General features: G+C 48.4%; 1 protein-coding gene and 1 long non-coding RNA gene across 2 annotated transcripts; one reads left to right on the forward strand and one right to left on the reverse strand.

Moving 5' to 3' along the window:
- Positions 1 to 1084: 1084 nt before the first annotated feature.
- LOC139797131 (uncharacterized) lies at positions 1085 to 2417 on the reverse strand. Its single transcript, XR_011726308.1, has 2 exons — positions 2290 to 2417; positions 1085 to 1502 (listed from the first exon to the last, which is right to left on the reverse strand). It is a non-coding gene; the product is annotated as an uncharacterized lncRNA (long non-coding RNA).
- Positions 1969 to 3459, forward strand: ISCA2 (iron-sulfur cluster assembly 2). The gene is made up of 4 exons (XM_071745998.1): positions 1969 to 2128; positions 2310 to 2478; positions 2606 to 2721; positions 2906 to 3459. Exons 1-4 carry the CDS (start codon positions 2070 to 2072, stop codon positions 3078 to 3080), a joined length of 519 nt encoding a protein of 172 aa, XP_071602099.1. The 5' UTR covers positions 1969 to 2069; the 3' UTR covers positions 3081 to 3459.
- Positions 3460 to 26612: the final 23153 nt, after the last annotated feature.

Genomic DNA, 26612 nt, shown 5'->3' on the forward strand with positions numbered 1-26612 from the left:
CACCCATTGAGAAGGAAAACTGAGCACAATGTCTCATGAATTCAATTCACAGACACACCTCTTCAATATGGAGTGCCTAAGGAGAACTAAAGGAACTCTCCAAACTCAGACATCATAGACCAGAATAAGAAGAGAAAAACAAAACACAACCAATACCTAAAAAAGTATTACATCAAGCTTTCAAGAACAAGATGACAAACAAGATAACAGCCTAGGAAGGAAAAAAAACGAGACTAACTCTGGGTGAAAGAAAGACACCACCCTACCCCGTAGCTGACACAGGGAAAAAACAGTCAGTGATAACAAAGAGGTGCAAAGAAGTAGCTCTTCTCCTTACTTACACCCACCTCACCTCTCCTAGCTGCTAAAAAAAATTGCCCCCAGAACCTGAGTCATTCATAGAATCATAGAATCATAGAATAGGCTGGGTTGGAAGGGACCTCAGAGATCATCGAGTCCAACCCTTAAAATTCCTCAGCATAGCTGATTATTAAACAGACAATTAAGTCTGAGTGAGGCTAGCAGCCTTTTTCTCATTCTTTCAGTCTGCAGTAAACATCTGAGCAACATCTTGAAGTGCCTTGAAGGTACCTATCACACTTCTGACACTTAACACAGGTAAAAATGAGGGCAATCAGAAAAGAAGAGTGCTTTTTTTTTTTTTAGGGGGGGTTCGGGGGCAGGGCAATGAAGGACAGACTATATTCATTGTCCAGAAAGTGTTGGAAAGTGTTGCAGTGAGTGCAGTAACAGCATGGGGCAACGCAGTGGGATCAATCTAATACACCCTGCAGCAGAGATCAGGAGAGCTGGTGCAATATGGAAAGCACGTACAGTGATCCCCTGCTTTTTCTCACAGGAATTTTTTATTCTCTTGTCCAAATTAATCTGTTTTGGGGACATCACATTGATAATAACTGCTGAAACACATCAATATGTGTTTTAAAAACGTTGCGTCCCAGTATGCCTGACTGTGGATTCATCAACCATTGCAAGTGTGCACTTACACCAGCCCTCCTGTGATACTTCCCTGGCTTTATCCTAACCTCGTTAGGATATTAATTAACACAAGAGCAAGCAAAAGTAAACTGCTCAAACCAGTCCTTATTTACAGGCTCAGCAAAAGTACGTGGTTGCAAAAGCGTTGCCTTGCTTGGAGTGGAAAGGTGAGAAAGCCAACCACCGCAGGGTCCCAAGGTCCCCGGCATTAACTCACTGCTGGGATGACTGGTTTTCCTCCACCATCCACTGCCTGGCTCTCCTGGCCAGGGATGAGGAACAGGATTCCTCCCCCAGAAAAACATAAGGACGAAAGATATAAAGACTCTTAATTGTGGCTGGGTCTGTGAGCAACCGGCCAGACTGCTGTCACATGTTAGAAGCATCAAGAGGATGTGGAGCCTCGGAGAAAGCCTTGGCTTGCGTGGCTGTAGGCGGGGCTGGGGGGCAGAAAGGAATTGATCCTGCCTGCCTCCATACGGGCGTCTGTGCCGAGGCCCTGCCTGGTAAAGGAGAGCAAACCAGAAAAAACAGTATCAGGGAAAACCCTACATTTCCTTCAGCCCAGCTGAAAGGAATTCCTTGCCCAACTGCCACCCACGACGGCATCCCGATCCCTCTCAGGGTCTCTGAGTAATTGTTCAGGATAAAAAACCCTTACAGCTAATTCCAAGGCAAACATTCTCCGCTGGCGACTGCCGCGGTATTTATTTTATTACTCTTTATTGCTGCTTATTTCCCTTTGAGAGCGTTGGTGCTCGTGGAAGCAAACGCTCCCAGGGACGAACGGCAACTTCGCACGAAACTCCTGAGGCTTCAGTGGCTTTACCGATCCAGCAGACGAGCTCCGCCCTCGGAGGAAGGCCGGCTCCGGGTACACACCGCACGGCCCGCCCCACGGCGCAGGTGCCACCTCCCCCTGCCCGGTGGGGCGGGCAGCGCGTTGCCTAGCAACCACGGAAGACGCAGCACTTCCGCCTCGGCGGGCGTCATGGCGGCCCTTACCGGAAGCAGCGCGGCGGACAGCCAATGGCAGTGGCGTGCGGGGCGCTGAGGAGCGGGGGGGCAGTATGGCGGCGCCGGGGACGCTGAGGTGCGGGTGGAGGCTGGCGCTGGCAGGACGGACCAGGTACCGCGCGGCGGCGGCGGACCCGCTCCGGCCCCTTGGCCCGTCGGGGGGGTGGCAAAGTGTCCCTGCGTGTCGCCGCTCTGCGGCAGAGGGTGGCGGCCGCGGGGGAGGGGGCGCGGGCCTGCTGCCCTCGACGGATCTCGTCTGAGGCTCCCTCTTACCTCCCATCTCCTTGCGGCAGCTGGTGTCCCGCTACGCTGTGCCGAGGACGAGCGCTGCCGAGTCCCCCACCGGGTCCTGCCTCTGCGGCTCGCTGCCCGCTGCGGTGGGCATCGTCCTCCTCCCAGCCGGGCCCGACAGAGAGTGACCCCGGCGAGGGACAGGTCTACCTCAGCGGGAGCTGCGTGAAGGTAGGGACCCTGGGAAGCAGCTGGGGTACTCCTGGGAGGGCTTCCAAACTTCCTGGCCTGCCCTGGGCATGTAGAGAAGGTGTTGAGCGTTTACCATTTTGTTCAGCAGGCTTCTTCTTCTTTGCAGAGGCTGCTGGAGATCACAGAAGGCTCAGAGTTTCTCAGGCTGCAGGTGGAAGGAGGTGGCTGTTCTGGATTCCAGTACAAATTTTCCTTGGACACAGTTATCAATCCTGATGACAGGCAAGGACATAAGAGTGTAGTGGTGGTAGGGTATACCTGTTCTTTGCAGAGGTAACATGAATGGTGTGCATGATGTAATAGTATTTTGAAAGAAACAAGCCTGTGAGATAAGGAAGTGCTCAGCCTTTGCTTCTGTGTTGGGTCTGCAGCACATTTAATGGTTAAACATGCTGGTTTTCTGCAGGGTGTTTGAACAAGGTGGTGCCCGTGTGGTCGTGGATGTGGACAGCCTGGCCTTCGTGAAAGGTTCCATGGTGGACTTCAGCCAGGAGCTGATTCGCAGCTCCTTCCAGGTGGTGAGCAACCCCCAGGCAGAGAAGGGTTGCTCATGTGGAACTTCCTTCTCTGTCAAATTCTGACTGGACTTCCCATGGATGAACACTGTCAGCAGACACTTTCCTGCAGTCTCCAGAGGGATTTTGCTTGTTCTTTGCCCAGCTGCTCCCTCTCATCTCCCTTACCTTTTAACACAGCTATTTCACATGACTCCAGGTGTATGTGTGTCTGTGCAGTGCTTATCTTCAGTACTTGTGGGACTTCCCTTTGGAAACACCAAGTAGCTGTGGGCACACACACAGGAACATCTTCAGCACCTTGTCAACCACCAGCCAGGTGGTGCTGACTTGGCTACCCTGTCCTAAATATGGAACCAGTTAACTGCTTGTTTCTGTGAGAGATGGCTGTATATATGTGTGTGTGTGTTTATTGAAAGCTTTTATAAATAGTGTTTGAGATTGATTGTTATTCCTCATGCATTCCCACATGGGTAGAATCTGGGTTCTTTCAGGCTACTGTTGCTTATCTGATGTCTTCCAGCTGAAAAGGACTGGGAGTCTCATACAGCTCCCCAGCTTGTAGTGGGCTTTTCCAGACAGTTCACCCTCCACTTACCCAGCAGGCTTCTCAGTCCCAGGAACCTACAGTGTTTTTTCTGTCAGTCCCTGGGATGACAGTTTTCACCTGCTCAAAGTAAGTGAAGGTAAAAGATTGAGGTAGGAAGAATTAATAGCTTATTTTATTTTTAAAAAAGGAAGTTTATGTATATCTGAAAATGGCATACACAGCCCTCCATCCCCAGTGCTATTTTAAGTTGTTGCTAAACCTGACTAGGAATTCTGGGTCATACAAACCCTCATGTTTCACAGCGAGTCTGATGCCTTCTCTTGCCAGCAGGGAGTTTCAAGTGACATAGGCAGAGGAGGATCTGCAGTAATATTTAAAGATCCTCCAGTCCTGTTGACATAGTTGTCTGAAAATCTTTTCTGTAATTTAGTTCACTGTTTTATCTCTGTTTAACTTGGTTTGATGAGAAAATTGAAATAGCCCCTTTCCTTTCTGAAACCATGGGAAATCTAGAAGATCGTTTTGTGTACTCGTTTTCTCTGTTTTTTTTAATCCACCACTAGATGTCCTTAAATCAAAGTTACTCGCCTGCTTCTGAGTGAAAAGAGGAATGGGGAAGCTATTTTTGTTCTCTGTCTTGTGTTTTGTCTGATCATAACCAAGTTGTCTAAGACTTTGAGTCTTTCACGTGAGTGTGGCAGGACTGTATGGCTTTGGTCACAAGGAAACAGCTTATAGCAAACCATGAGCTTTTTAAGATTTTCTGCCACAAGCATTTTTGCTGTTAAGCTTCCAGCATGCCTTTTCAATCTAACTAGCAGTACAAGCATACAGATCTGCTTACCTGTTGATTTCTAGTGCTCAGAGTTGATAGCCAGATAGTTTGAGATTCATCTGTACCTGTTACAGGAGCTCCCATGCAATCTGCTCTTTGTGACATGGGGGATATGGATGTGATTTGGAACAGCAGCTCTTCTGGTTTAGAAGATTTAGAAATTTAGAAAATTAGAAAATTTCCTTTTCTTGCAGTCCAGTCCTACCTAGTTATGTTGCTATCAGAGGGAGCTGGATATAGCACAGTCCCATTTTGTAAGAGGGGTTAGCAGGCTGTGATTAAGACTTACCTAAAACCCTGCAGGATATTTTGGCCCTACATTCATGCTCACAGTTCTTGAATGTGATATCTGCCAGAACTGCTTTTGAAAAGTTAAGTTTCTGTAAGTGGAAGACATAAGATAAAGTCATTTTCTCTTGACTGGGATAACTGGGAAAGTTGATGGAAGGAATTGGGTTCTAAACCAGCAAGTACGGATCCGTTCTTGATTCATTTCACACAGTCTGACCTTGGTCAATTCTCTTGGAATCTTTTATGGGAAATAGAAATGCAGCAGTAGTGCTGTGGAGGTAGCAAACCAGCAGTTACCCTGGTGTTCATCCCTCTCCTTCCTGCGGCCCTGGCAGTACTGCTTGGCTGCACTAGGTGGACCCCTTACTCCTTGAGAGTCGCTGCTCTGGATGCGTACAGGCTATTTCGATTTTGCTCTAGGGTGAGTACGAATCTGCTCGTCCTGTGCAGGACCTAGGCAAGAGCAAAAGTTTCTTCGCAGCTGCCTGTTTTGGAGGCAGACTGGAGATGAGTTAATCTGTTTTTGCAGCAGTGTAGTCTCTAGATCAGAAAAACTGATTTAAGCTGGAGAGATTCCAGCTGTACAGCACATTGCTCTTGGCCTCCTTGTCCTGGTTGCTGGGAGTGGCTATAACCTGCTGGTCAAAGCTACTCGTCTTCCAGCTCCAACAAGGGAGTGGGTGCAAAGGGCTGTCTGTCACCTCTAGAATCCTCCTGACTCTTAAAAGAAGTCAGTCAGTACATCAGAAATTGTAAACTAATATCCATGTCTAGGAAGGCAGCATCAGGGGGTGGTTGCATTAGCAGGGGGAAAAGTGAAGGTGACCTTGGTGGATTTTGGATGTGTAGGCAAAAAAGGCTTGATCTTGTCTCCTATGGACGACAAAAGCCCCAGCCTGTCAAGGTTTGTACACTGAACAGCCTTGAGGGGCAAAGATGACTATGAAGCAAGACTGTTGGTGCTAAGAGAAGGGTGCAGAGGATTAGACAGGGAATTTGAGGAAAAGGAGTCCAGAGCTGCAACTGCTGGATTTGCTCTATTGCAAATGAGAAGCTGCAGTGGAAATCTTTCTTTGTTCCCACATGAAGGAGGATTCTTTCAGTTCACCCACCTGACAGGGAATGAATGATCAGGAAAGATATTTATGGAAACCCATGTTAAGATTAAACTTCAAGGGAAAAAGGGCACAATCATCAGTGTCACTGACACATGAATAGCAGAGGATGGCATAGAAATTCTCAGTTTGGTGTGAGAGCTTGTGGGATCACTGCAGGGACTCGTTAGTAGATGACCAGCACATCCTCAGCCTGTGACTTTGTCTCTGTTCTTCAAAGCAGATACTTACCATTGCCTGCTAACTGTGGGTCCCTTTTCCAAGTTTCAAGCCAGGCAGTGGTAGAGAAATGGCAGATTTTTGTCATGCCCATTTTCTTGTGGTTTAGGAATGTGCATGGGGATACCATGGCCACCTTAGTAGTCTTGGGGACCTGGAGACTGGAGAGTTGGGCTGATTCCGATGGGATGAGGTTCAACAAGGCCAAGTGCCGGGTCCTGCACTTGGGCCACAACCTCATGGGGAGCTCCAGGCTGGGCACAGAGTAGCTGAGAGCAGCCAGACAGAAAGGGACCTGGGAGTCTGGATTGACAGGAAGCTGAACATGAGCCAGCAGTGTGCCCAGGTGGCCAAGAAGGCCAATGGCATCCTGGCCTGTATCAGGAACAGTGTGGCCAGCAGGTCCAGGGAAGGGATTCTGCCCCTGTGCTCAGCGCTGGTGAGGCCACACCTTGAGTCCTGTGTCCAGTTCTGGGCCCCTCAGTTCAGGAAGGAGATTGAGGTGCTGGAGCAGGTCCAGAGAAGGGCAACGAGGCTGTGAAGGGATCCAGCACAAGTCCTTTGAGGAAGGGCTGGGGTTGTTCAGTCTGGAGAAGAGGAGGCTCAGGGGAGACCTTATCACTCTCTACAACCTCCCTGAAAGGAGGTTGTAGCCAGGTGGGGATCGGTCTCTTCTCCCAAATAGCTATGAGTCAGACAAGAGGGCATGGACTTAAGCTCTGCCAGAGGAGGTTTAGGTTGGATATTAGGAAAAAATTCTTCACAGGGTGAAGAAGTAAAAAGTACAGAGTGAAGAGTGAAGTCTCCTATAAGACTAAGGGCCAGCCTAGGGTAGATGCTGGGGGAAAAACTGGCCCCCCAAAATTCACATCTGCAAAATTTTGCTAAGCTCAGTCCTTTCTCCCTTGTCAAAGTCTTTGTACAGAGCTGTTGGTTGAGTCAGGAGCTCAGGGTTGAGGAACCAGTAGCCTTTGGATGACACTCACCAGGGAGCTCCTGCTACTACCACACAGCAGTATAGTTTCCTGCTTTCTTAGGACTTGCCTGAATCCAGCACCTTGGGGAAGAACCATTGAACAGTGGAGGAGGCAATTAACAGGAAGGCAGAAGTGCATGAAAGAAGCCATCTGTTGTCTTCTGCTTCTGTGTACCACACTGTAAAGGCAACTCTTTTTTTTTTTTTTTTTTTTTTTTTTAAGGTCTTTAGCCTCAAAATCATTTTGACCATCCACAGCCAGCTGGACGTGAAAAAGAGAGTGATCTAAACCCCACTGTTCACACCCTTAGCCAGGACTGGGCAGGGGAGTCATTGAATTCAGAGCAAACATGCTGTCTTTCTAAGATGAGCTGCTACAACCTGTGCTTGAGGACCAAACTCTTTCTCTCCTAGCAAACACAGAAGTCAGGTTCGTTAGCAGAGGGTGTGATAGGATGTGGACCATTTTGATGCTTCATTGTCTTTTCCTGTTTTCATGCACAACAGCTGAAGTGCTCACCCAGCATGCACCATACTGGAATGGGCTGTAGCTGCTGGAGAGACTGGCAGCAGAGAAAGAGACTCAGCCAGCCTGGAGAAAGAACCATGATTCAAGGAGACAGCATTAGCATCAGTGAGAATAAGCTGCAGCCAGCTGTGTTGTATCAAACTGTTCCATTTGAGTAGTCTTCTTATTGCTACTTTTTTTGTTGTTGGTTTTTTTTGGTTTTGGGGGGTTCTCATGTTTTGGGTTTTGGGGTGTTTTTTTTGAGGATGAATCCTTGAGCCAAGAACTGTTAGGAGCTAAGTATAGGATTAATGGTGCAGTTTGGATCTTGCTGAGTTCTTAGGAATATGCTTGCTCACTATGGATTCCAGGATTAGGCTGCAATAGGCAGATATCTGCCCAGGAAACAGTTCAGTTCAGGAGATCATGGACTTGGGGTGGGTTTAGCATCCAACTGTGGACTTGAAAGGAAGCTGTTTGTGACAGCAAGATAGGCCATTACTCCAAAGCAGTGATCCCTCACCCTGTGGGGAGCAGTTTGTGCACAGAGCTTCCTGCCTCTGGCCTTCCCAGCACTTGTACAGCTCTTAGTATTTCCTGCTTGAGCAATAAGAGTTTATGGCCCTAGTCTTTGTGGTTGATTAGAGCCCAAGTTTGTGCCCCTGTTTTAATCAGTGCTCATTTACCTTTGGCATCCTTCAGAAGAACAGAATGGTATGTCTTTCAGTTTCCATGGAAACAGTGAGACTAAATGCACATTTCCATGGCAACCTGCCATTATCTTCAGCTCTATCTGTGGGTCTCATTTTCTGACCATGGGGGTGGGGGTGGTGAAAATGGAACTTCATCTCTTAAAAACATAAAATTTAAAAAATAAAAAGGAAAAGAAAGATGCTACCACCACCATCACCACCACCCTCTTTCCTCTTCTGGCTCAGGCTTGGGGCTGAGAGAGGCCCGTGACTACTGCTGCCATCCCATGGGCTGGGGATCTGAGCTCCTTCTCTCCTTTACCCTTCTAAAAATAGAGACGTTCAGAACAATTTGATGACAATGTTCCAGCACTTCTCTGGGCTCTTTGTTTCCTCAACAGACGCTCCTAGAAAAGGCCCTTGAAGTTAATTGAACTTTCCAATGGGTTCCAAAGGTCAACGTGTCCCAGCTCCTTTTGCTCCAAAGGGCCAAGGGTTAATTATGGGGCCTAAGAGTCCAAGGAGAAGCCTTTGTCTGCTGGGACTGGAGGCGCCAGGGCAAGACACATTAACCTCAGGGACAAGGGACCTTCTTGCAAGGGGGGGCAGCACAGAGGTCGGGCCCATCGGAGAGCTAAGGATCAAAGGCAATCCTTATCCTTTTAATGTGTGACTCAGGTGATGCAGGGCAGAGAAACAGGGTGTTTGCTCTATGATGGGCCTTGCAGGCTGCCTGGCCAGAAGTGTTCTTGGCCACTGGTAACATCTCTGCCTCCCCAGATAGTGAGTCAAAAAAAGGACAGAATCTGCTGTGCTTTGAGCAGTTGCACATAGCTGTTCCTTAGGCTCCTGTTCATTATTCTTGTTCTAGCTGGCTTGACCTTTAGCTAATTCCTCTTATTCATGGTCTAATCTTGGTTACTGGGAGAAAAAAGCTTGTGTCTTGCACTGTTCTAGCCTGATGCAATAGAGTCATCCTTGGAACAGGATGTGGTAGAGCTCTCCTTCCACATCTGCCCCTCTACCCCTTCACACATGGTGAAGCAGAGGACGATAGAGCTCTGTCTGCTCAGGAGTTACCATGGAGGCTGAAGTGGTTTTCCAGGCGGCTTAGCCTGGTGAGGCAGGTGCTGTGCAAGCCCAACTCTTCTTTGCTGCAGTCCACCACAGCATTGGTTGTGCATGGCAAAGCTGTCACAGTCAGCCTGGGTTTATGTTTTCTTATCTAGGGGAGTATGAAGACCAGAGAGCACTATACATTCCTGAACTGGCAAGATTTTGGCCTGGACACAGTGCTAGGGTTTGGTTGGGAGCTATCACTGGGAAGACACAGAGTAGTTTCTGAGATGTGGGGTCCTTGCTTGTGAACTGAGGTGCTGCATACTGGGACAAACTGCATGATCTGCATGGGCAGAAGTTTGCTGGGAGGTGTGGTTCTGGAGCCAGGCTTGGCTCTGTGAGGTGCCGTGGCAGAGGGTGCAGAGGAAGGTCTGCTGTATGTGCTCTGCGTATGAAGCAGGGGCTGCCCTTCCACTGCGATGGGGAGACATGGGTCTTGCAGGCTGTGTGGGAAAGCTTCCCCTAACCTCCCTGACTAGCCATGCACACTTGCCACAAAGTTCAGACCTGGAATATTTGCATTAAATATAGCATCTTTTCATGGAGGAGCTAATAGCATTAGGAAAAGAGAATTCAGTATCTGCCTTTGGTGACAAAGGCAGAAATAATGGGGCAATGCTATTGTTAGCAGAACTTTATCTACATCTACCGGTGCCTGCAAGAGCTTTGCGGGGAGTAGGGAAGCAGTGGAACTTTTGGCCTCTTAACAAAATGCTTCTCCCTGCTGCCACTGTCCTATGTTCCCAGATAACAGGCACAGGCCAGAAATAGGACTGCTGTGGTTAAAGAAGTTACTTAATCCTCTTCGAGCTAAATAAAAATGAACCAGTAAAGAGCCAATTCACAGGGCAGAGCTGAATTATGTGGGAGAAAATTATATCTACAATTGGAGCTCCAGCACTGTGAGAAGACAAAATGAGCTGGTGTGGGAGAAGGGGGGAATAACTCAGGGATGAAAGGCAGCAGGAGGTATGTGCTGAGTGTCCCCCAGCTCCCCTGCAGGAGCACGTTTGTGGATGGATGCAGCTGTCAGAAGGTGGGAGGGCACTTGGAGCTGTGCAGGTATCTTAAGAGCCAAAAGAACTTGGTGAGACCTGAGGGTCACTGAGAAGACAAGAATTCATGAAGGGACAGAGTGTAAGTCATGTAGAGAAAATAGGGTGGAGGAAGAGGGAGTGGGCAGCCAGAGTGAGGGGCTGCAGGAGCTGAGCAGAGTATGTGGCTGTGCCCCCTGGGCAGCTGTCTGCCTGAGGTACAGCCACGAAGGGTGCAGATCTGTGAAGCCTCTGACTCCTGCTTTGTGCTGCCTGAACTTTGGATGGCAGTAGCCTGTGGGGAAGGACCCTTGGCAAACAGAAAGTGCCCAAGTTTCAGAGATGAAAACCAGAGCTGCCAAAGGACTGGAAAATTTCCTGCTGGGCCCTGATGGCCTGAAGAAAAGACAGCGGGTTGGGAAACAAAGGGTGCACAGAGGGCCTTGGTCAGTATTTGACATGCTTAGGAGCATGTGCTGGTTCTCCAATCTAATGAAGGCTACTGTTGTGAGGAGTTCAAGGAACAGACTTCAGCTGCCTGAGGATGCCTTCTTCTACAGTATCGTGGGTTGGTGTCCTGTCAATCAGTGTTGGATATGATAATCCCACGGGGCAGTAGAAGTTTCAGGTTGGGAGGGCTTCCTACAGACTACGACTTGGAGTGGGGAGAAGAGAGAGAGAAGGTCCTAGTCCCTCTGGGGCTGGTCCAAACACTAAATAGTTCAAAGGACATCTTACTGAGAGAGTTGTTTTATCTCAAAACAAAATAAGGGCACACCTTGCACAGAGTATGCTACACAGAGAGGTCTTGCTGCCTGAGCTCACCTAATGCTCAGGTGTGAAGGGCTCACTACATTTTTTACAAACTTCTTGTGGACAAGAGGAACCTGCTTGCATCCTCTCAGGGATGCAGATCTGTGCTTTGGAGTCTGTGCTCCCTTTGCCCCCTCCCCTCCTGCTCATGTTTTTGAGGTGCATTTGATTTATACATACTCATCCCCTTCATCACAGGAATGAGTTCTGGTGCATGTCGGTCACATGAGAGAAAAATTGATAGTGCAGGCTGCAAAGCAAAGCAGCTGGGATCTTTCTTAGGAGAGCTGCAGTCGTTAATTATAGGATTCTAACTAAACCCCTGCTCGAGCAAGAAGCATTTTCTACATCTCCTTTCTTTCTTTTGTATCTCCCTGCACAGGTTGTCACATCAAATCCAGGATTGGGGGATGAGTTGGAACAACACCCACCTTTTTGAATAAAAATGGGATGCTGAATGCCAGGCAGCAGCCCCCTTTCTGGCTCCCTCTACTTTCCCAGGCTGGTGCAAGGGGCACCTCACCTCTCCCCAGGGAGGGTTGCAGGCAGCACTTTCTGTACCTTGGGCTTGCTCCCACTTCTTCCTTGCCTCAGGCAGTGCAGTGAGTCAGCTGCTGCCTTACTAAGGCCTCTTGGGTCTGATCTGAGCACCAGCCTGCCCTCTACATCTCAGGCCTGTGCATCCCGGCCAGTACCTCCGCATGGCAGGTTCCCCAGGGATCCATTTTATTAGCAGAGTCACCGCAGAGCTGGGTATTCTGATTCCAAGCAGCCTCACATGTGCATCACAGGCAGAACTAGCAGCACTGGAAAGGATTTTCTCTGTATGAATTTACCCCAGAGGAAGGAGTGAGGAGAAGGGAGAGGGGGAGGAAGCATAACCTGGATGGCCTTAAAAGTCTAATACTCCCTGTGCCTGTCCCTCTCCAAAATGTTTATGGCTGACAATCCCAAGACAGACCATGCTATTGACCTGTTTCAGAGACAGCCTACACAGATAACCTCATCTTAACATCACCAGCTTGCTCCTAACCTTTGCTCATGTCACTTCATGACCTGTAACACCAAGATAAGAGCACTTGCTGCAGCAGGAGTCTGCCTGCATTAACAACTAAGAGATATTGAGAGGAAAGATGGCTATGAGCATACCTAGGGTAGATAACACCAATTTGGTCTTTTTGCAGAAGAAAAGTGTTATGTGTTTTCCTCAAAGTTTCATAGGGTTGCCAGGAAATGTATGTGCCTAACCAAGGGAGGTACTGTCATCAAAAGCTGATTTTGGTGCCCCAGATGGATGCTCATGGCCTTTTGCTGGGGCTTGGGCAGGGAGAGAATGGCAGGGGGGCACTGGCTTGCTAATTAAGAGACTTTTTCTCTCTGCTGCTTTTCTGCTGCTCAGAGGGGGAGACAGAACCTGTGCCTGATGAGAACCTCTTGCCTGCACTGGGACCCTCTTAAAAGCTGCTAAACATTAAAAAAAAAAAAAAAAGAAAGGAAAAAAAAATCCCCAAGTGCTTTGATAGTCCTCAAAAGAAAGTGAAGCCTTTGAGCTGCACATATAAGAAAAGCCTCTGAAAAACCTCTGTATGTTGCTGAGGGAAGAAAGGCTGATGGGCCCAAAATCTGGCAACAGTTCCCAGCTGGTGAGGGAAGTGTTTTTCTGCCACAGGCTCCTGTCACAACAGATGCAGAGACAGAGAGAAAAAAAGCACAGAATTCTCTGTAGGCAACAACTAGAACTTGAAATCTAGTGGGGTGTCAGTGGGATGGGGTGGGTGAGCCAGTGCTTGTCCTCTGCCTCCACACAGCAGCTTGGCCTCTGGGTAACCACAGCAGAGGCACCCAGCCTCACCATATCTCACCTCCTCCTGCAGGACCCTTTCCCATTGCAGGAGCCTCCCAGCCAGGCAACATTCCCCTGCTCTGCATCCCCCAGGTTTCCATAGCAATCATCTGGCATCAGCTGTTCAGGGAAGCTGATGGAGGGGAACGAAGGTTTCTCCCCATCCTGGGCCAGTGGTGGGGTAGGAGGAGAAAAGGGGCATCCTGATGCTTCTGGTGCTCCTGATGGAGGTAGCAGCACCTGGGCTGCCCCAGTTCATCTGCAGCCAGACCAAGACATCAGGGTGGCAGGGCACTGTATAGTCCCCAGGGACTTTGCATGGCATGTTCTGGGGTGGCTGCCTTGAAAACAGCATTTTTAATCCTAGAATGGGGGAAGAGGGCACTGGAAAAAAGGTAGGCAGAAAATGGTCAGGTAATGGGGGCAAACACAGGTATCTGAGGCAGTGCCCTAGAGAGAAGAGAAGGAGAGTCCCTGTGCCCTCAGCACTGTAAGGAGAATAGATTTCATCCTCTGCTAACCAAACAGACTACTTCTGGCACAGACAAGAATGGAAAACCAAATGGAAAACTTGGCGGAAGGGTGGCCTTCAGAAAATAAAAATGTGAATTCAAGCCCCAAACATTTCATGTTATTTAGCATTTTGTTTAAAAAAATTTAGAAGTTAGGTCAGCTTTGAGATGAAACTGTCATGTTGAAAGAAAGCCAAGCTACTTCATTTAGAAAATGCCTAAACAAATGTTTTGACGTATTCAGGAAAAAAGTATCCTGTGCATTTTCAGACAAACATTGCTAACAAACATATCTGGAAAGTTTGGCATCTTGAAAGCTACATTTTGGGGCAAGCTTGGCACATGCCAAATATGTTTCCTGTGCTCCTGGGCATGTCCCAGAGATCTGACTGGGGAGCCAAGCAGCCCACAGATGATGTGCACAGGCTGGGCAAGTCCCTGCTGTTCCCAGGGCAGCTCTTTGTGGCTACCTTAGGGGTTTTTTATGACCCAGCTCCTGTCAGCACCCCCTGTCAGCAGTGGGAAGGATGGCACAGGTACCTGTGGGTCAATGCCTTTGGCTAAAGACACAGCTCTTCTGCAGGGATGAAAGCTGAGGCCCTGATTGTTTTTATCATATGATAGTGGAGAAAGGAACTGTAAGGAAGCCAGAGCGAGGCTTCAATAACTTATGTAGCATGGAGAAGAAAACCACAGAGGTTTCTGGGATAATTATATTTCTGAAAGGGGATTCTTGGAGAGCCTGAGTGCATGATTTCCTGACTGAAGAGCGAGAAGCAGACACTGGCACAGAATACTGTATGCCTGCCTGACCTATTGCAAAGTGTATGTGCTTCTCAGCAGTGAGATGAGATGTCAAGAGGAAACTGGGATTTACAGCACAGCATATGTTGTACTCTGAGGCCTCTGGTCTCATGCAGCACCTCTGTGCCAGGCACCAGCTGCACTATGGCCTTGGCTGCCTACTTTCATCTCCCCAGTCCCCAACCCAGACCCCCAGCAGGTTAGAGAGGGTAAGAGCACATGTTGGGGGCCAGGCCAGGCCAGGCTGGGATGTCTGGGCTCATTTCCAGCTCAACAAAGCAGACTTTTGCAAGGTACATGCTTGAGGCAGGACCCCCTCATTTCATGGCTTAACGCCTGCCCATAACAACAACCTGTTCTGGCATCCTGGGAGACCTGAGAGTCTCTGACCTATTTCCAGGAATTCAGCATTTTCCCATCTTCACCACTTCTACTACTGCAGCCTGGAGGAGGGAAGGACGGGTTTGGTGGAGGAAGTGTGAGGAAAATGCATCTGCAAAGGTAAGAGAGAAAAAATCAAGCAGCAGATGTGACTCAAGCTGTCTGCGAATCCCCAGCGGGGCTGGAGATGGCTGAAACCATCTCCTCTGAAGCAACTACCAGGAATGCCTTGTCTCAATGAAACCAGCTTGACACCAGTCCCTGACCAGTGGCTGCAGGAAGGCAGTGGGAATTCAACATGTGGCTTCAGGACTTCTCAGCACTGATGGCTAGCCCAGACCTTTTTCTTATTACAAAGCAAACTTGAGGGTTCACATCCTTCCATTCTGGGGGTGGTGAAACATCCCACACGTCCTCACTGCTCCAATCTAAGCCATAGGTAGCAGCAGGAGATAACAATGAAGCTTCAACCTGGGGCACAGGTCTTCTCTCTGTAGTTATTCCTGCTTTAATAGAAAATAGTCCAAAAAATAAATCTGGCTCTTGCCCAAAGCCTGGGCTTAGGCTCCTTGCAGCAGCCAAGGACCACAGCTGGATGTGTGGTGGCTGCTGTGGCAGATGTGTAACCCAAAGCAGAGAGATGGAGAGGCAAAACAGCTGCACTCACTGCCCACCTGTGAGCCCAGCACTGCTGCCTGCAAAGCCTTTTGGAAGAAAATGCTGTTTGTTCTGACATTTAGAATAGATTAAAAATCATTACAGGCTCTTCTGGAACATTTTAGAAGGTGAAGCTATTGATCTAAAAACTCAACATCAGTTTTGTATGAGGGGTGAAATCTCCTCATCTTCCTCCTGTGAACACCAGTACCTTGTCCTGGCTGATGGCAGGGGGATATTTATCACCCTCCATCCCCAGTTCATCTCTGCCTTATGCTTCACACAGTGTTGTGCAAAGCACTCAACTCCCAGAAAGCTTCTCAGTCTGGAGGATGCTCATCTCTTCCAAGTTGTGGATCTGTTAGAGACTGGTGGTGCTTTTAGGCATTTCACGTGACTAAAACCAGCACCATGTCAACCTGCTACTCTTCACCACTTGCTGCTGGCCATGTTGCAGATGCTCCCGGACCCCATGCACCAGCTTAGCCAAATTGCTGCCCTTTCCTTCAGCAGGATTGCCCATGATACAGGATGTAGCACTGCCAATGCCTGCTCTCACAGTCTGGAAATCATTTTTATTTTGAAAATATTGAAAAATATATGAAATTATTTTTATTTGCAGCTGACACTGGGGTCCAAGGAAGGGTATCAAATGCCATGATTTTAAGAATGAAGTTGTGAGGGCTGGCAGCGCTGGCTGCATGCCAAGTGTTCATGTCATGAGTGAACCAGTGGAAAAGTCCTCAATGACCCACATGTCTCCTCCTCCCCTCTCTCCTGGCTTTTTGCACTCTGAGGACCCAGTGTTCAAGAAACAACTTCACACCTGCTGTCATTTATATCTTCTTTGTGGCCTCAGCCTCAGATGCCATTCCCTCAGCACAGCATAGTGTCCTGCTCTGGCTTATCATGTTGATGGCAATTAATAAGGCAAAAGACCTGCTCTTCATGCCTTCTCTTCATACCTGTATGCTCACCTGCTCCGTCCTTGGTTGCAGTGTTGGAGAGCTGCCCAAATTCTTCCTGTTTGATCTTTTTCCTGTTGGCTGTCAGGGCTGCTGAGACCTCTTCTTTCCTGCCCAGCAGGCTTCTTTGGGAGGTGAGGGATGTCCAGTCTGCTTGGGTGAGTAAATGGACTTATTGGTACTTCTAACCACTGCTGAGTATGGAGATGCTGAAGCACATGTGTCCCTGTCATGACCTGGGTTTGTGTCACAGCCCATCTGCAAGAGCTGGCTGTGCTGTGGCACGGACCATTCCACATGGCCCTGTGGCACCAAGACAGCCAGAAAGCAGGGGTGGCTGGTGAGGACCTCAGATCTGAGGTATTTAGGCAACACTGCTAATTAAGACCTTTTGTTATGCTGAGGTGAAGCACCAAAGACTCCATGGCAGTGCTATACCTGACACGGGGTGACAGCCAATCTGTCACCAGCTTAAACAGACCCATGTGCCATGATGTGTTCAGCTTGACTCTGACTTTTCTTTACTAGTCTGTGTGTTTTGCACTTGTTATGAAGGAGCAGAGGTGGTGAGGTGCTGGGTACTGCCAGCACAGACAGCCAGGGTCTGGGACACCCCTGCCTGGCTGAGTGGGAGGATGAGTGTGTCACACCACCCTGAGCCCTGTGGTGTGCTTGCTGCCAGATGCCAGCCAGCTGTGCTTGGGCACTGCATGGGGCTCTCTGGGGGTCAAGCTCCTCAGAACATCCCCTTTGCCTGCTGGGCAGCAGGCAGGTTCCCCCTGAGGTGACATTAATGCAGTGAAGTCCAGCAGTGCTCAGCCCTTCAAACTTCTTCCCCTGTCAGCAGAAATTAAATTGCCTCCACTGCTGGCTCTGAACTTAGCTCGTATCTCTTGGGGCCTAATCAGGGCAGATATGAAATGTCTTATCTGTTAAGTAAAATGGTGTTGCACTTCAATCTACCCAATAATTTTTTTTTCAATAACTGCCAGTGAGTGGTCTGTCTGTCCGAACTCCTACAGTCAGTAGTGTGTGGTATGGGGGCCCTGCCCTGGCAGACACCATAGCGCAGTACCCTGCACACAACCAGCCAAAAACATGCTAAAGCACAAGTCCTCCTAGCTGGCATGGGCTAGAAAGGGCCTGTGTTGGAGTGTTTTGGAGGTCAGGCTGGCAGGCAGGACTTGTTGCATTCTGCTGTCCTCCAGGGACATGTACAGGAGTCTCCTACATGAGGCTGCAGCATGATTCCTCTGCTTTCACCTGGAGCAAGGGCACTGCAGGATGTGGGCACTCTGATCTGCACTCACAAAGTGGAAATAAGTTCTCTGCCAAACATCTGTCTTCAAGGCCATCTGAGCCCTCCTTGAAGACCTCTCCAGCGAAGATGCATCTGCCTGCAAGGTGGGAAGTCTGTGCTCAGACCCAGAACTTGGGGACCACCTCTAGCGAGCATTCAGCCAAGACCTTGGGAGCTAAACCATCAGAGGCAGCAAAAGCCAATGGCAATGAAGCCAGTATTTCCATCCTGGGTCAGAACTGATCCCCCTCCAACAGCATGTGATGCCTGGATCAGCCAGCTCCAGTATTTCTCCATTCCCAGCAGACAACCCCCCTCACCTCTTCCTTTTCCCTTGTAAGTCAGCACTGGTGTGGTTAAGTGTCAGAGAGGATGAGAAAAGCTGGCCTGGCAACACGTGGCATTGATGTGTGGGCACCTGGAAACTCCAGATGGAGGTGGGAGCACAGATGCAAGGGAGGTGGCAGAAGAGGAGGAAGAAAGATGGGACCAGGATGCAGGAGAAGAGCCACAGGAGTCCTGCAGAAAGGAGAAAAGGGAGATGAACTGGAGGAAGAGGTCTTGAAGGAGAAGTGATAGGGGAAGGTAGCGAAGGAGAGATAAAACCAAGACAGAGTCCCAGGGGAGCCTTCCCTGCATTGTCCTCCTCACAGTCATGGCAGGGAGATTTGCTGGGTGCTGCAGTGGCTGCAGCCTCCCCCCACTACCCCTGCAGCCAGGCCTGCACCCCAAGCCACCAGCCATGAGGGGTAAAGCCTCCTGTCTTTGGCAGTCCTCTGCCAGCTGAGCAAACCCCCTGGGAGGGGTTGCCCATAGCTCATGCTCCCAGAGCAGCAGGGCTAAAGACTGGTTTGGGGACAGTGTCACCTGTCACTGGGGACTTGGTTGAGAACAGCAAAACACTAGAAACATAGAAGCCAAGTTTCAGCTTCATGAGATGACAGCTAATTCTCTTTCTCCTCCACCTTTTAATAACACCAATAAAAAGTACAAAATAATTCAATGCACTCCAGCAGTTAACACGCATACAGTCACCAGTTAATTGGAAGACTGGTTTCAGGGAGGGATTTGCAAGCTGCTGCATTAGCAGGGGAAGAAAGAAAAGCCTGCTCATTTAGGGCAGAAAAATGTTGATCTCTATCTAGTTGATAGAAATGGTGAGTGACAGTTTTTTTTTTCTCATCTTCTCTATTCCCAACTTTGAGTGAAATACAAAGTCTTTCCTTTCCATCTGAGGTTGTGCAAAAGGTCTTTGGGGAAAACCCAACATCTTTGCTCTCTGGCATAAGGCAGGAGGGTAGGAACTCTGCCACTGACCAGCAATTCTGGTGGGATGCTTGGCACTTACCCTGAGCAGGCCCCATCAAGGAAACCTCAGCTGAATACCGTGCACACAAGCACCAGGAGACCATCCTGGAAAGGCATCCATGTTCCTGGGAAAAGCAACACTGTTGATGCAGACTTTCTCCAGCCTGGCTCCCACCATTTTCTAAAAGTTTTCTCTTTTTAATTATTAGCTTCAAAATGGACTTGATCTTGAATCCTCTGACTGAGTAGCAGGAAAATTAATACAATAAAAACATAGCTATGTACAGCAGTTCTTCACTGACCTTTCAGCCTTCCTCTGATGGTAGGCTCTGAGTCTGAATGGGATTAATTTGGTTTTCTTCCCCATTAACGGGGCAAACTTCTGCTTACCCCCTGCCCACCTACAGCTGAGCTTAAGCTGTGTCCTGCCTAACACTTTCAGCACTGTTTGATTGGAAACTATGGGCTAGGGAAAACCTAGGTTTAGGGGGTAGGTAGCTCCTGATTTTCTGTCATCAGATTCCAGACTTGGGAGAGAATCACAGAATCATAGAACTGCTCAGGCTGGAAAGGGCCTTCAAGATCATTGAGTCCAACCTTCTTCTAACCCTATTACCCTATTTCTGATGGACCCTGAGCCATGCAGCATTACTTGTCCAGTAAGACTCCTGAGCACTTCACCAAAGCACCTCACAGCGAGGAAGGATTTTCTGGAAGGAAGAATTGAGGTGCTAAAACCTGTCTTTGACATCTGAATCACAAGATGGACTTAAGCATTTTTCCCCTCATTTTTTTTTCTCATAACTTTGTGACACATTATTAGAACAAAAATACCTGTGAACAAAAAGAAGTGATTCTATATTGTGAAACACCTTCGGACAGTCATCCTCTGGTGGAAGAGCACTTTAAATGCTAAGGAACATATCTTATTTACTGGCTTCACTTCAGGTGGAAACCTCATAAATACTACCAAAAGTAACCAAACAGATTGGAACTGGCTTGGCCCATGGAAAGCAAACACAAAACGATGGAGATAGCTCACTCTCTTGAGAGATCAGACCCTGAAAAGAGCTGAAAGTTATGCATGCTCCTGGAACGTCTCTTTTTCACACACAGTGTTTGAGGGTAAAGGTTCTGCTGACATGACATTTCAAACAGTTGTGTTTTAGACCATCTTGGCTCAAGATCACACAAGGGAGGCGTCACTCTGCTTTGCTCTAAATAATGCATGTGGGTTGCTTTGCAGAATAACTGCAGGTAAGCTCCTGTTCATCAGTCTGGTGACACAGCTTTTGTGATGCCCTTGGATGCTGCTGGCAGAGGCATCCTCTGCTGAAAGGAATCAAGTACACATTGTAAGAGTGCCTGCACCTACAGGAAAAACAGCAAGCTGAGAATTGTGGTTCTAAATATTTAAAAAGGAGATTTAAGGAGAAAGCATTTTCTTTAACTACAAACAACAGAAAAAAATGCTTGTGACCTTGGACTAGTAGACACTCCCAGGTAATGCCCATGGTCCTGATGCTCCTTGCAGAGTCATCTCCTGCCATGCTTAGAAATTATTCAAGTACATGTTCTTCCAAAAATATGGAGTGCAGACATGGTGGGCAGCCACACCACACTATCTTTACCCCTCACCAATCAAAAAGGTCTTTAGCAAAGCAGCCAGGGCTTCCTCCTGCTTGTGGCAGTGCACAGCAGCCATCTCAGAGACTGTTCATCCCCCAGTACTGATGCTGCAGGGCTGGGACCCATGTCCTGTCCCAGGGAGGGTGAGACAAAAATTCCTCTCAGCCCTCAGAGAGCCCAATTTTATGAGCAAGAACTGCACTCCTCCTGCTGTTTACAGACAAACAGGGGTCTGGGGAAATGCTAACCACTGGCTTGTCACTTTGACAACAATGTTTTCTTGATGGCCTGTCAACTGCTGATAACAGCCACATCCTCACACTTAGGAGCACAAGTCCCAGCGTAATAAATCCCATGGTCTTGTCTAAGGTTGAGTGGCAGAGAGGGAAAAATTGGATCATTTTTGCTGCAGTTTTCTTGGTGAAGTTGGGGGCTCACTCAGCAGAAAGCTGGTGACTTGTAAAGACTCTAATCCCACAGCTTCGATGGGCCTCACAAATATATCATGAAACTGATGAGATGCTGGGCTGGGGCAGTGAGGTCTGCAAATCTCTGACAACAAAAACCAGTGGAGAAACAACAAACAGCAATGTCCTCTAACAAGAGAGCAAAGGAGGAACTGCTCCTTCAGCTACCATGATAGCTGGTCAAGAAGTGCAGGATTTGGAACGCAGATCCAGGTAATGCCTCTGCATGCCCCAAGGAAGTGGTCTCAGGAACAGATGGCTCCAAAGTGGTCTCAAGAAAGGATGGCTACAGCACTGGGGTAGAGGCAGAATCAAGAAAGCAGGCGCAGAAACCACCCCCCCTGCCTCCTGCATCACAGAGCTGGGGGGAATCAGTACAGTAAGGAGCAACCTGGTCATATACATTTTCACAGCACTGGGGGCTTCCAAAAGATTCAGGGTAATTCTACTTTTGGAAAAGCAATGGCTTTGATTAGAAATGGCCTTCAGAGAATGTTGTGTCCTACCTGACCAACCCCTTTGCCTGTTAAGGCTGTTTCACCATCGTAAAAGGGAAAACAGTGTGTGAGAAGATGCCCATGGACACAGAACTTTATCTTCGGAAAATGGCTGAGGGTGAATTTTCAGGGCTGAAAGGCAATTAGTCCAACCAGCCCTAGAGTTCCACCATCAACCCTAATCGAGTCATCTGTTGCTGCTGCAGAATCCAGATGAAAAAATCCCTGAGTGCCTGCTTTAAACTGGCCCTATCTTCAGACAACCCTCTTTCTCCTACACTGGTCCACCTCCGTCTGGCAAGGGTTAAATATATATATATATATATATACATTTTTTTTTTTTTTTTTTTTATGACAGCAATATCTTTTTCTACTCACCAAGGCATGTTTCAGAGGAAACACAGAGATTGCACTGTCTGCAATGGTCTATACAGACTTTGAATTTTCTGGGCTCTGATCTATAATAAGGGCCCAGAATCAGAGAGCTGTACCAGCTGTAGGCTTTATAATTGTTCCCTGAGCCCCACCACTGAGTTCACATCCGAATTTGTTTTGACAGTCAGAAGACAACCAGTAATAAATACAGTAGCCCAGGTAGAGGAGTAGGGGTGAATAACTAGAAGAAGAGCTTTGGGTGTGCAAGATTGAAGGAGGAGAATGGGCAGGGTTATCACTTCATACAGTGACTGAGCAGTGATCACTCTGCATGCTTGGACAAAAAAAAAGAAAAAAAAAAATTGTGCAAGAGCTGTAGAGACTTGGAAGAAGCTGAGAAGCTGTAAATCCTGGTGAATAACCTCTTTTTAATGTATTGGTCCTCTCTAGTTCTCTGCAAGTGGCCAGAATTTCAGCAGCACAGAGCTGTGCTAAGCTGTGCTAAGCTGTGCTAGTATGGGTCTGTGCTCTTGTGGTGTCATCCTTTATGTACGAAGCTTTGAGCAGGAGGTTGGACAAGAATAAATGTGGTAATAAGCCAACAGAGCCTGCCAGATAAATAAATAAGGGTCCTGAGAACCTAAAAGCAGCCAGACTCCATGTGAAGACCTGTAGCTTTGAGATTCGTGAGCAAAAGTATCAATTTACCAGCTTTTTCTAGAGTATTTGATCCATATGAGTGAAGCCACCGATCCTCCAAACTCGAGTTTTTGATTGCATTCCAGAAAGGCAAGTCATTTTGGAACATATTTTTTTCACAAGAATTCCTGAAATATAAAACCCAGTCTTGGTAGTTTTCCACTATTTCATTCCTCCTTACAAAGATCAGAACAAGGCTGACCAAAACTGTATCTCACAGCAGAGCCAGCATCAACTCGGTTTTTCGAGTTGGCCCTCTTGAGAAGACACCAAATTGCTCACTCCATTGCTGGAGTTGGACAGAGATGTTGATTCCAGGTGTCCATCCTTGACAGGCGATCCTCCACACCCTTGGGCCACTGCCATGATCCACCATGAAGATGACCCACCATATGCATGTCACACCACATCCTGGCAGAGAGCTGCATGTGCTCTCCAGAGAAAACAGAGGAATGACTACTTGCTCCTCAGAGCCAACCTTGACAGCAAACACTGGCTTTGTGGGTCTCACACATGGTGTTCAGATGCCCAGCAGTGTTGCAGAAGGAATGGTAGGAAGGCATTGAAACAAGGAGTGTGTAGTGTACTCCTGGACCAGCTCAGGAAGCTTCTTTTCCATCCACTGAAGGAACTGGCTGGCAGGTGCATCTAGCTCAGCCAAAACAGCCCGCAGGTGACAGCAGACCTCAGTTTGTAGTGCTCAACTTGGAAACTGCTATGAAGATGAATGGTATGCATCATGACAAATCAGCACCTTAGCAGCTACCAGCAGCTTAGCAGAAAGATTTGTTCAACAATGAAGCAAGCCCTGTGTTCTTCAGAAGGAAGAGCATCTGTTTGTGAATGCTTGACTAATTTCTCATTATCTTATAGAAACAGATTATACCACTGGAAAAGCATCTCCAGCATGGCTAATGTTCAATCAACAGCTGGCTACCTGCTTTGATTTACCGAGATCATTGAGAATGACACATGCAGGGACAGACACAGGTATTTCAAGAGGAGAGAGTGGTAAAAACCATTTGAAGCAGAGAAACGAGTGAAAACCCACTCTGTTAAAGTAAGGTCAAATAGAACAAGCAGGAGCAGAGCTGGTGGCTCTGTGGGGCCTGACCTATAGCCATGGTCAGAGTGAGATGCTGGTCTGGGTCTGTCTGACAGCTGCTTCAATCAGCTTCAAGAAATGTACCTGCTCTCTGGGGACTGGGTAAGGTGAAGGTCTGAGTTTCTATGTGGGGCTATGTGGGCTATAGCTGCCTCTTATGGCCTTTGCCTTGCCATGGACCTGTGTTCTGTTCACTGTGTTCTGCTCCGGCAGCTTCTCCACTAAAGGGCTGCACCCCTTGGACTTCAGCAGTGTATAGTGTGCTGAGGCTGAGATCCAGCCCCTGCTTGTGCTCCCTGCGGAACAGTCCTCTCCCACCTCAACAGCAGGCAGGAGGCAGAGTGTCAAACTTTGGGCTGAATTTTACATTGCAGGCTCCTGAACTGCAGTGAAAAGGTTTGTTGCTGCTCCCACCAGGAGAATCGAGCTCAGCTAGGGTTGGTCTCTGGGGCCAGTTCCCTTTAGTGATATTTTCCTTCAAAAAGCTGGGGAGGCACTCTGCTTGTGTCCCTCTCCCTCATTACAGAGACCAGTGATTTGTTTCAGCTTGTCCATCTGTGTCACAGAGATAAAGCGATTTGCCTATCACTGCAGAGCACTTGGCAATGGCTGGGTGGAAGGCACACTGAGAGCCAGCCCTCACCTTGCTCCAGCTGTATCATCACTGCTTCCCAAAGGAGCTTATCTGGGGGAGCTGGACCTTTCTGCCATCCTTCACCACTTTTGCATCTGCTGGCATGACGTGGATGCTCTCTGGGCAAGCTGGAGCGCTGCTGCTCTGGCTGCAGGAGAGCAGGAAAAATGAAATATGCCTGGGGTGTGAAGGGAGGAGGGAAGGGCCAGGCAGGGAATCAACACCTGCTATTTCCACATCTCACATCTTTCATCATCATTACAGTTGTAAATGACAGTTTACAATTTACTGAGAGATAGAAGGAGGATGCCAAGGGGAGAGGCTGGAAGCAGAAAGCAAGAAGAGGTAGAGCGCAAGAAGTAAGAGAAATATGGGCACAGTTTAAGGAAATAAAACAACAAGCACAAGGAAGAGCAATGCCAGACTTTGGAAACAAAAGAGGAAAAACTAGGCATGGAAAGAAATAGGATCTGGCAGGGCAACAGGGGAGACAGGAGAATGGTTCTCCAGGAATTAGCTGGAAGGAAAGAAAGCTCAGGGAGTACTGATGGGTTATTGATTGGGGGAACCTAATGTATTTCACCCAGCAATATTTCACAGCTGAGAAAAGCAGCTGATGTTTGGGAGGAAAGGAGCAGGGGCTGTTGGCAGCCTGCTTTCTGGCTTCAGCCTTCAGGCTTCACCATCGGCACTCAGAGGGTTAAATCTGGTCTGCAGCATGCAGCAAGAGAGGACAGGCATTTAGGACATACCCATCCCAATGGGACAGCTTTTAGAAATAAAAATGAAGGAATTAACAGATGCAGAGAAACACGAGGGACGCAAAAAGTCCTTTGTCTAACAGATCTGGCAGAGCAGGGCTTCTCACGGAGGTTGAGCAAGCACCTAAAGCAGCCTGTGAAGAATGCACTGAGACTTATTTAATGAAGAAATACCTTCTATTTATATAAGCCTCATGAAAATGTGTACACAATTACAGCATCTGGAAGCAGAGGCAGAGAAGCTAAGATGCCCTCACTGAAATTAAAGTGACCTAAAGGACAGACTCAAGTCACTTCAGTTCATATTTAGGGGTCAGCTCACTGCTAGAGGCAACTGCTTGGCTTTTTGCCCAAATGTCTCTAATCCCATGACTTGATCCCAGCCCTTGGCCTGCAGAAGAGTCTGTCTCTCTTGCTGCTATATAAAGTGGTCCTTGCAAAGCTCACCTGGCCAGCTTCTTTCATTTAATTTCTCTCTCTTACAGCCTCTGAGCCATTTTCTTCTTTCAGCAGCCTGCAGGTATTTCATCCCAACCACTAATGTCAGGGCTGAGAGCATCAGCTCTGCCTGCCAGCTGCCTGTTCACTGCCCAGAGGGGGCTGCATCTCCAGGCAGGTAACAGCAAAACCTTGTGCATCTTCTTGGGATGTTCTCTGAATGGCTTGGGGAGCTTGGGTTTTGAAGCACCATCAGGCGCCAGCAATAAGTCAAGTGCAAAGTAAGGCTTTACACAAGCATGTGATGAAGCACAGGCTGTGGCAGGGATGGAGGGTATTGTTGGGTGAAGCGCAGAGTAGGGGCCGGTTTTCTTCAGGAATACGATGGCCCCTGGGTGACTTGGGGCATCTTGGGTGCCCTTCTGCCATATGAGCAGAGGCGAAAGTGCTATGAAAGGGATGGAACTGCACATGGCTGCTTAGCATGCTGATCTGAAGCCAGGTAACATGCTGGGGGAGGATACACAGCAGTGACCCAGGATGGCTACCACATTCACCTGCTGCCCTCATCCTCTTTTCTTGCAGGCAGTGAGGTCTGCTGGCAGTATGTGGGCTGGATCTGGTCTCCAGGGTGCCTCCATCTGGGAGAGAACTCAGGAACCTGAACACCATCCCCTGTCCCCAGGTAGATGCTTTGATATCCCAATGTCAGGGGTGCAGCTGAGGTCCTCAGAGGGACACCTATGACAGCCCCCACAGCTGGTAAAGAGCTAGGGCAGCTAGTTCACATGCACAGAATATTTTCTCCTCTGTACCCTCATCCCCCAAGAGCAGGGAAGGGTGGATGATCACTGCTGGAGCCCTGGCAGAGTGGAGTTGTTGGCTTCTCCCCCATGCAGGACAGGCAGTGGCTGCTCCCCAGCTTTTCTGAGAAGAGGTTTTCAGGCAATGACAGGTAGACACAAAACAGGCTGGGATGGCAGGGACAAGCCCTGTGGGGTCACAGGGACAAGACTGCCCTATGACAGCAGCACATCTGTGGGCTGAGCCATAGAGGACTGTGGGCAGGAA

This window comes from Heliangelus exortis, chromosome 5 (genome assembly GCF_036169615.1).
Source record: "Heliangelus exortis chromosome 5, bHelExo1.hap1, whole genome shotgun sequence".
Taxonomy (NCBI): domain Eukaryota; kingdom Metazoa; phylum Chordata; class Aves; order Apodiformes; family Trochilidae; genus Heliangelus; species Heliangelus exortis.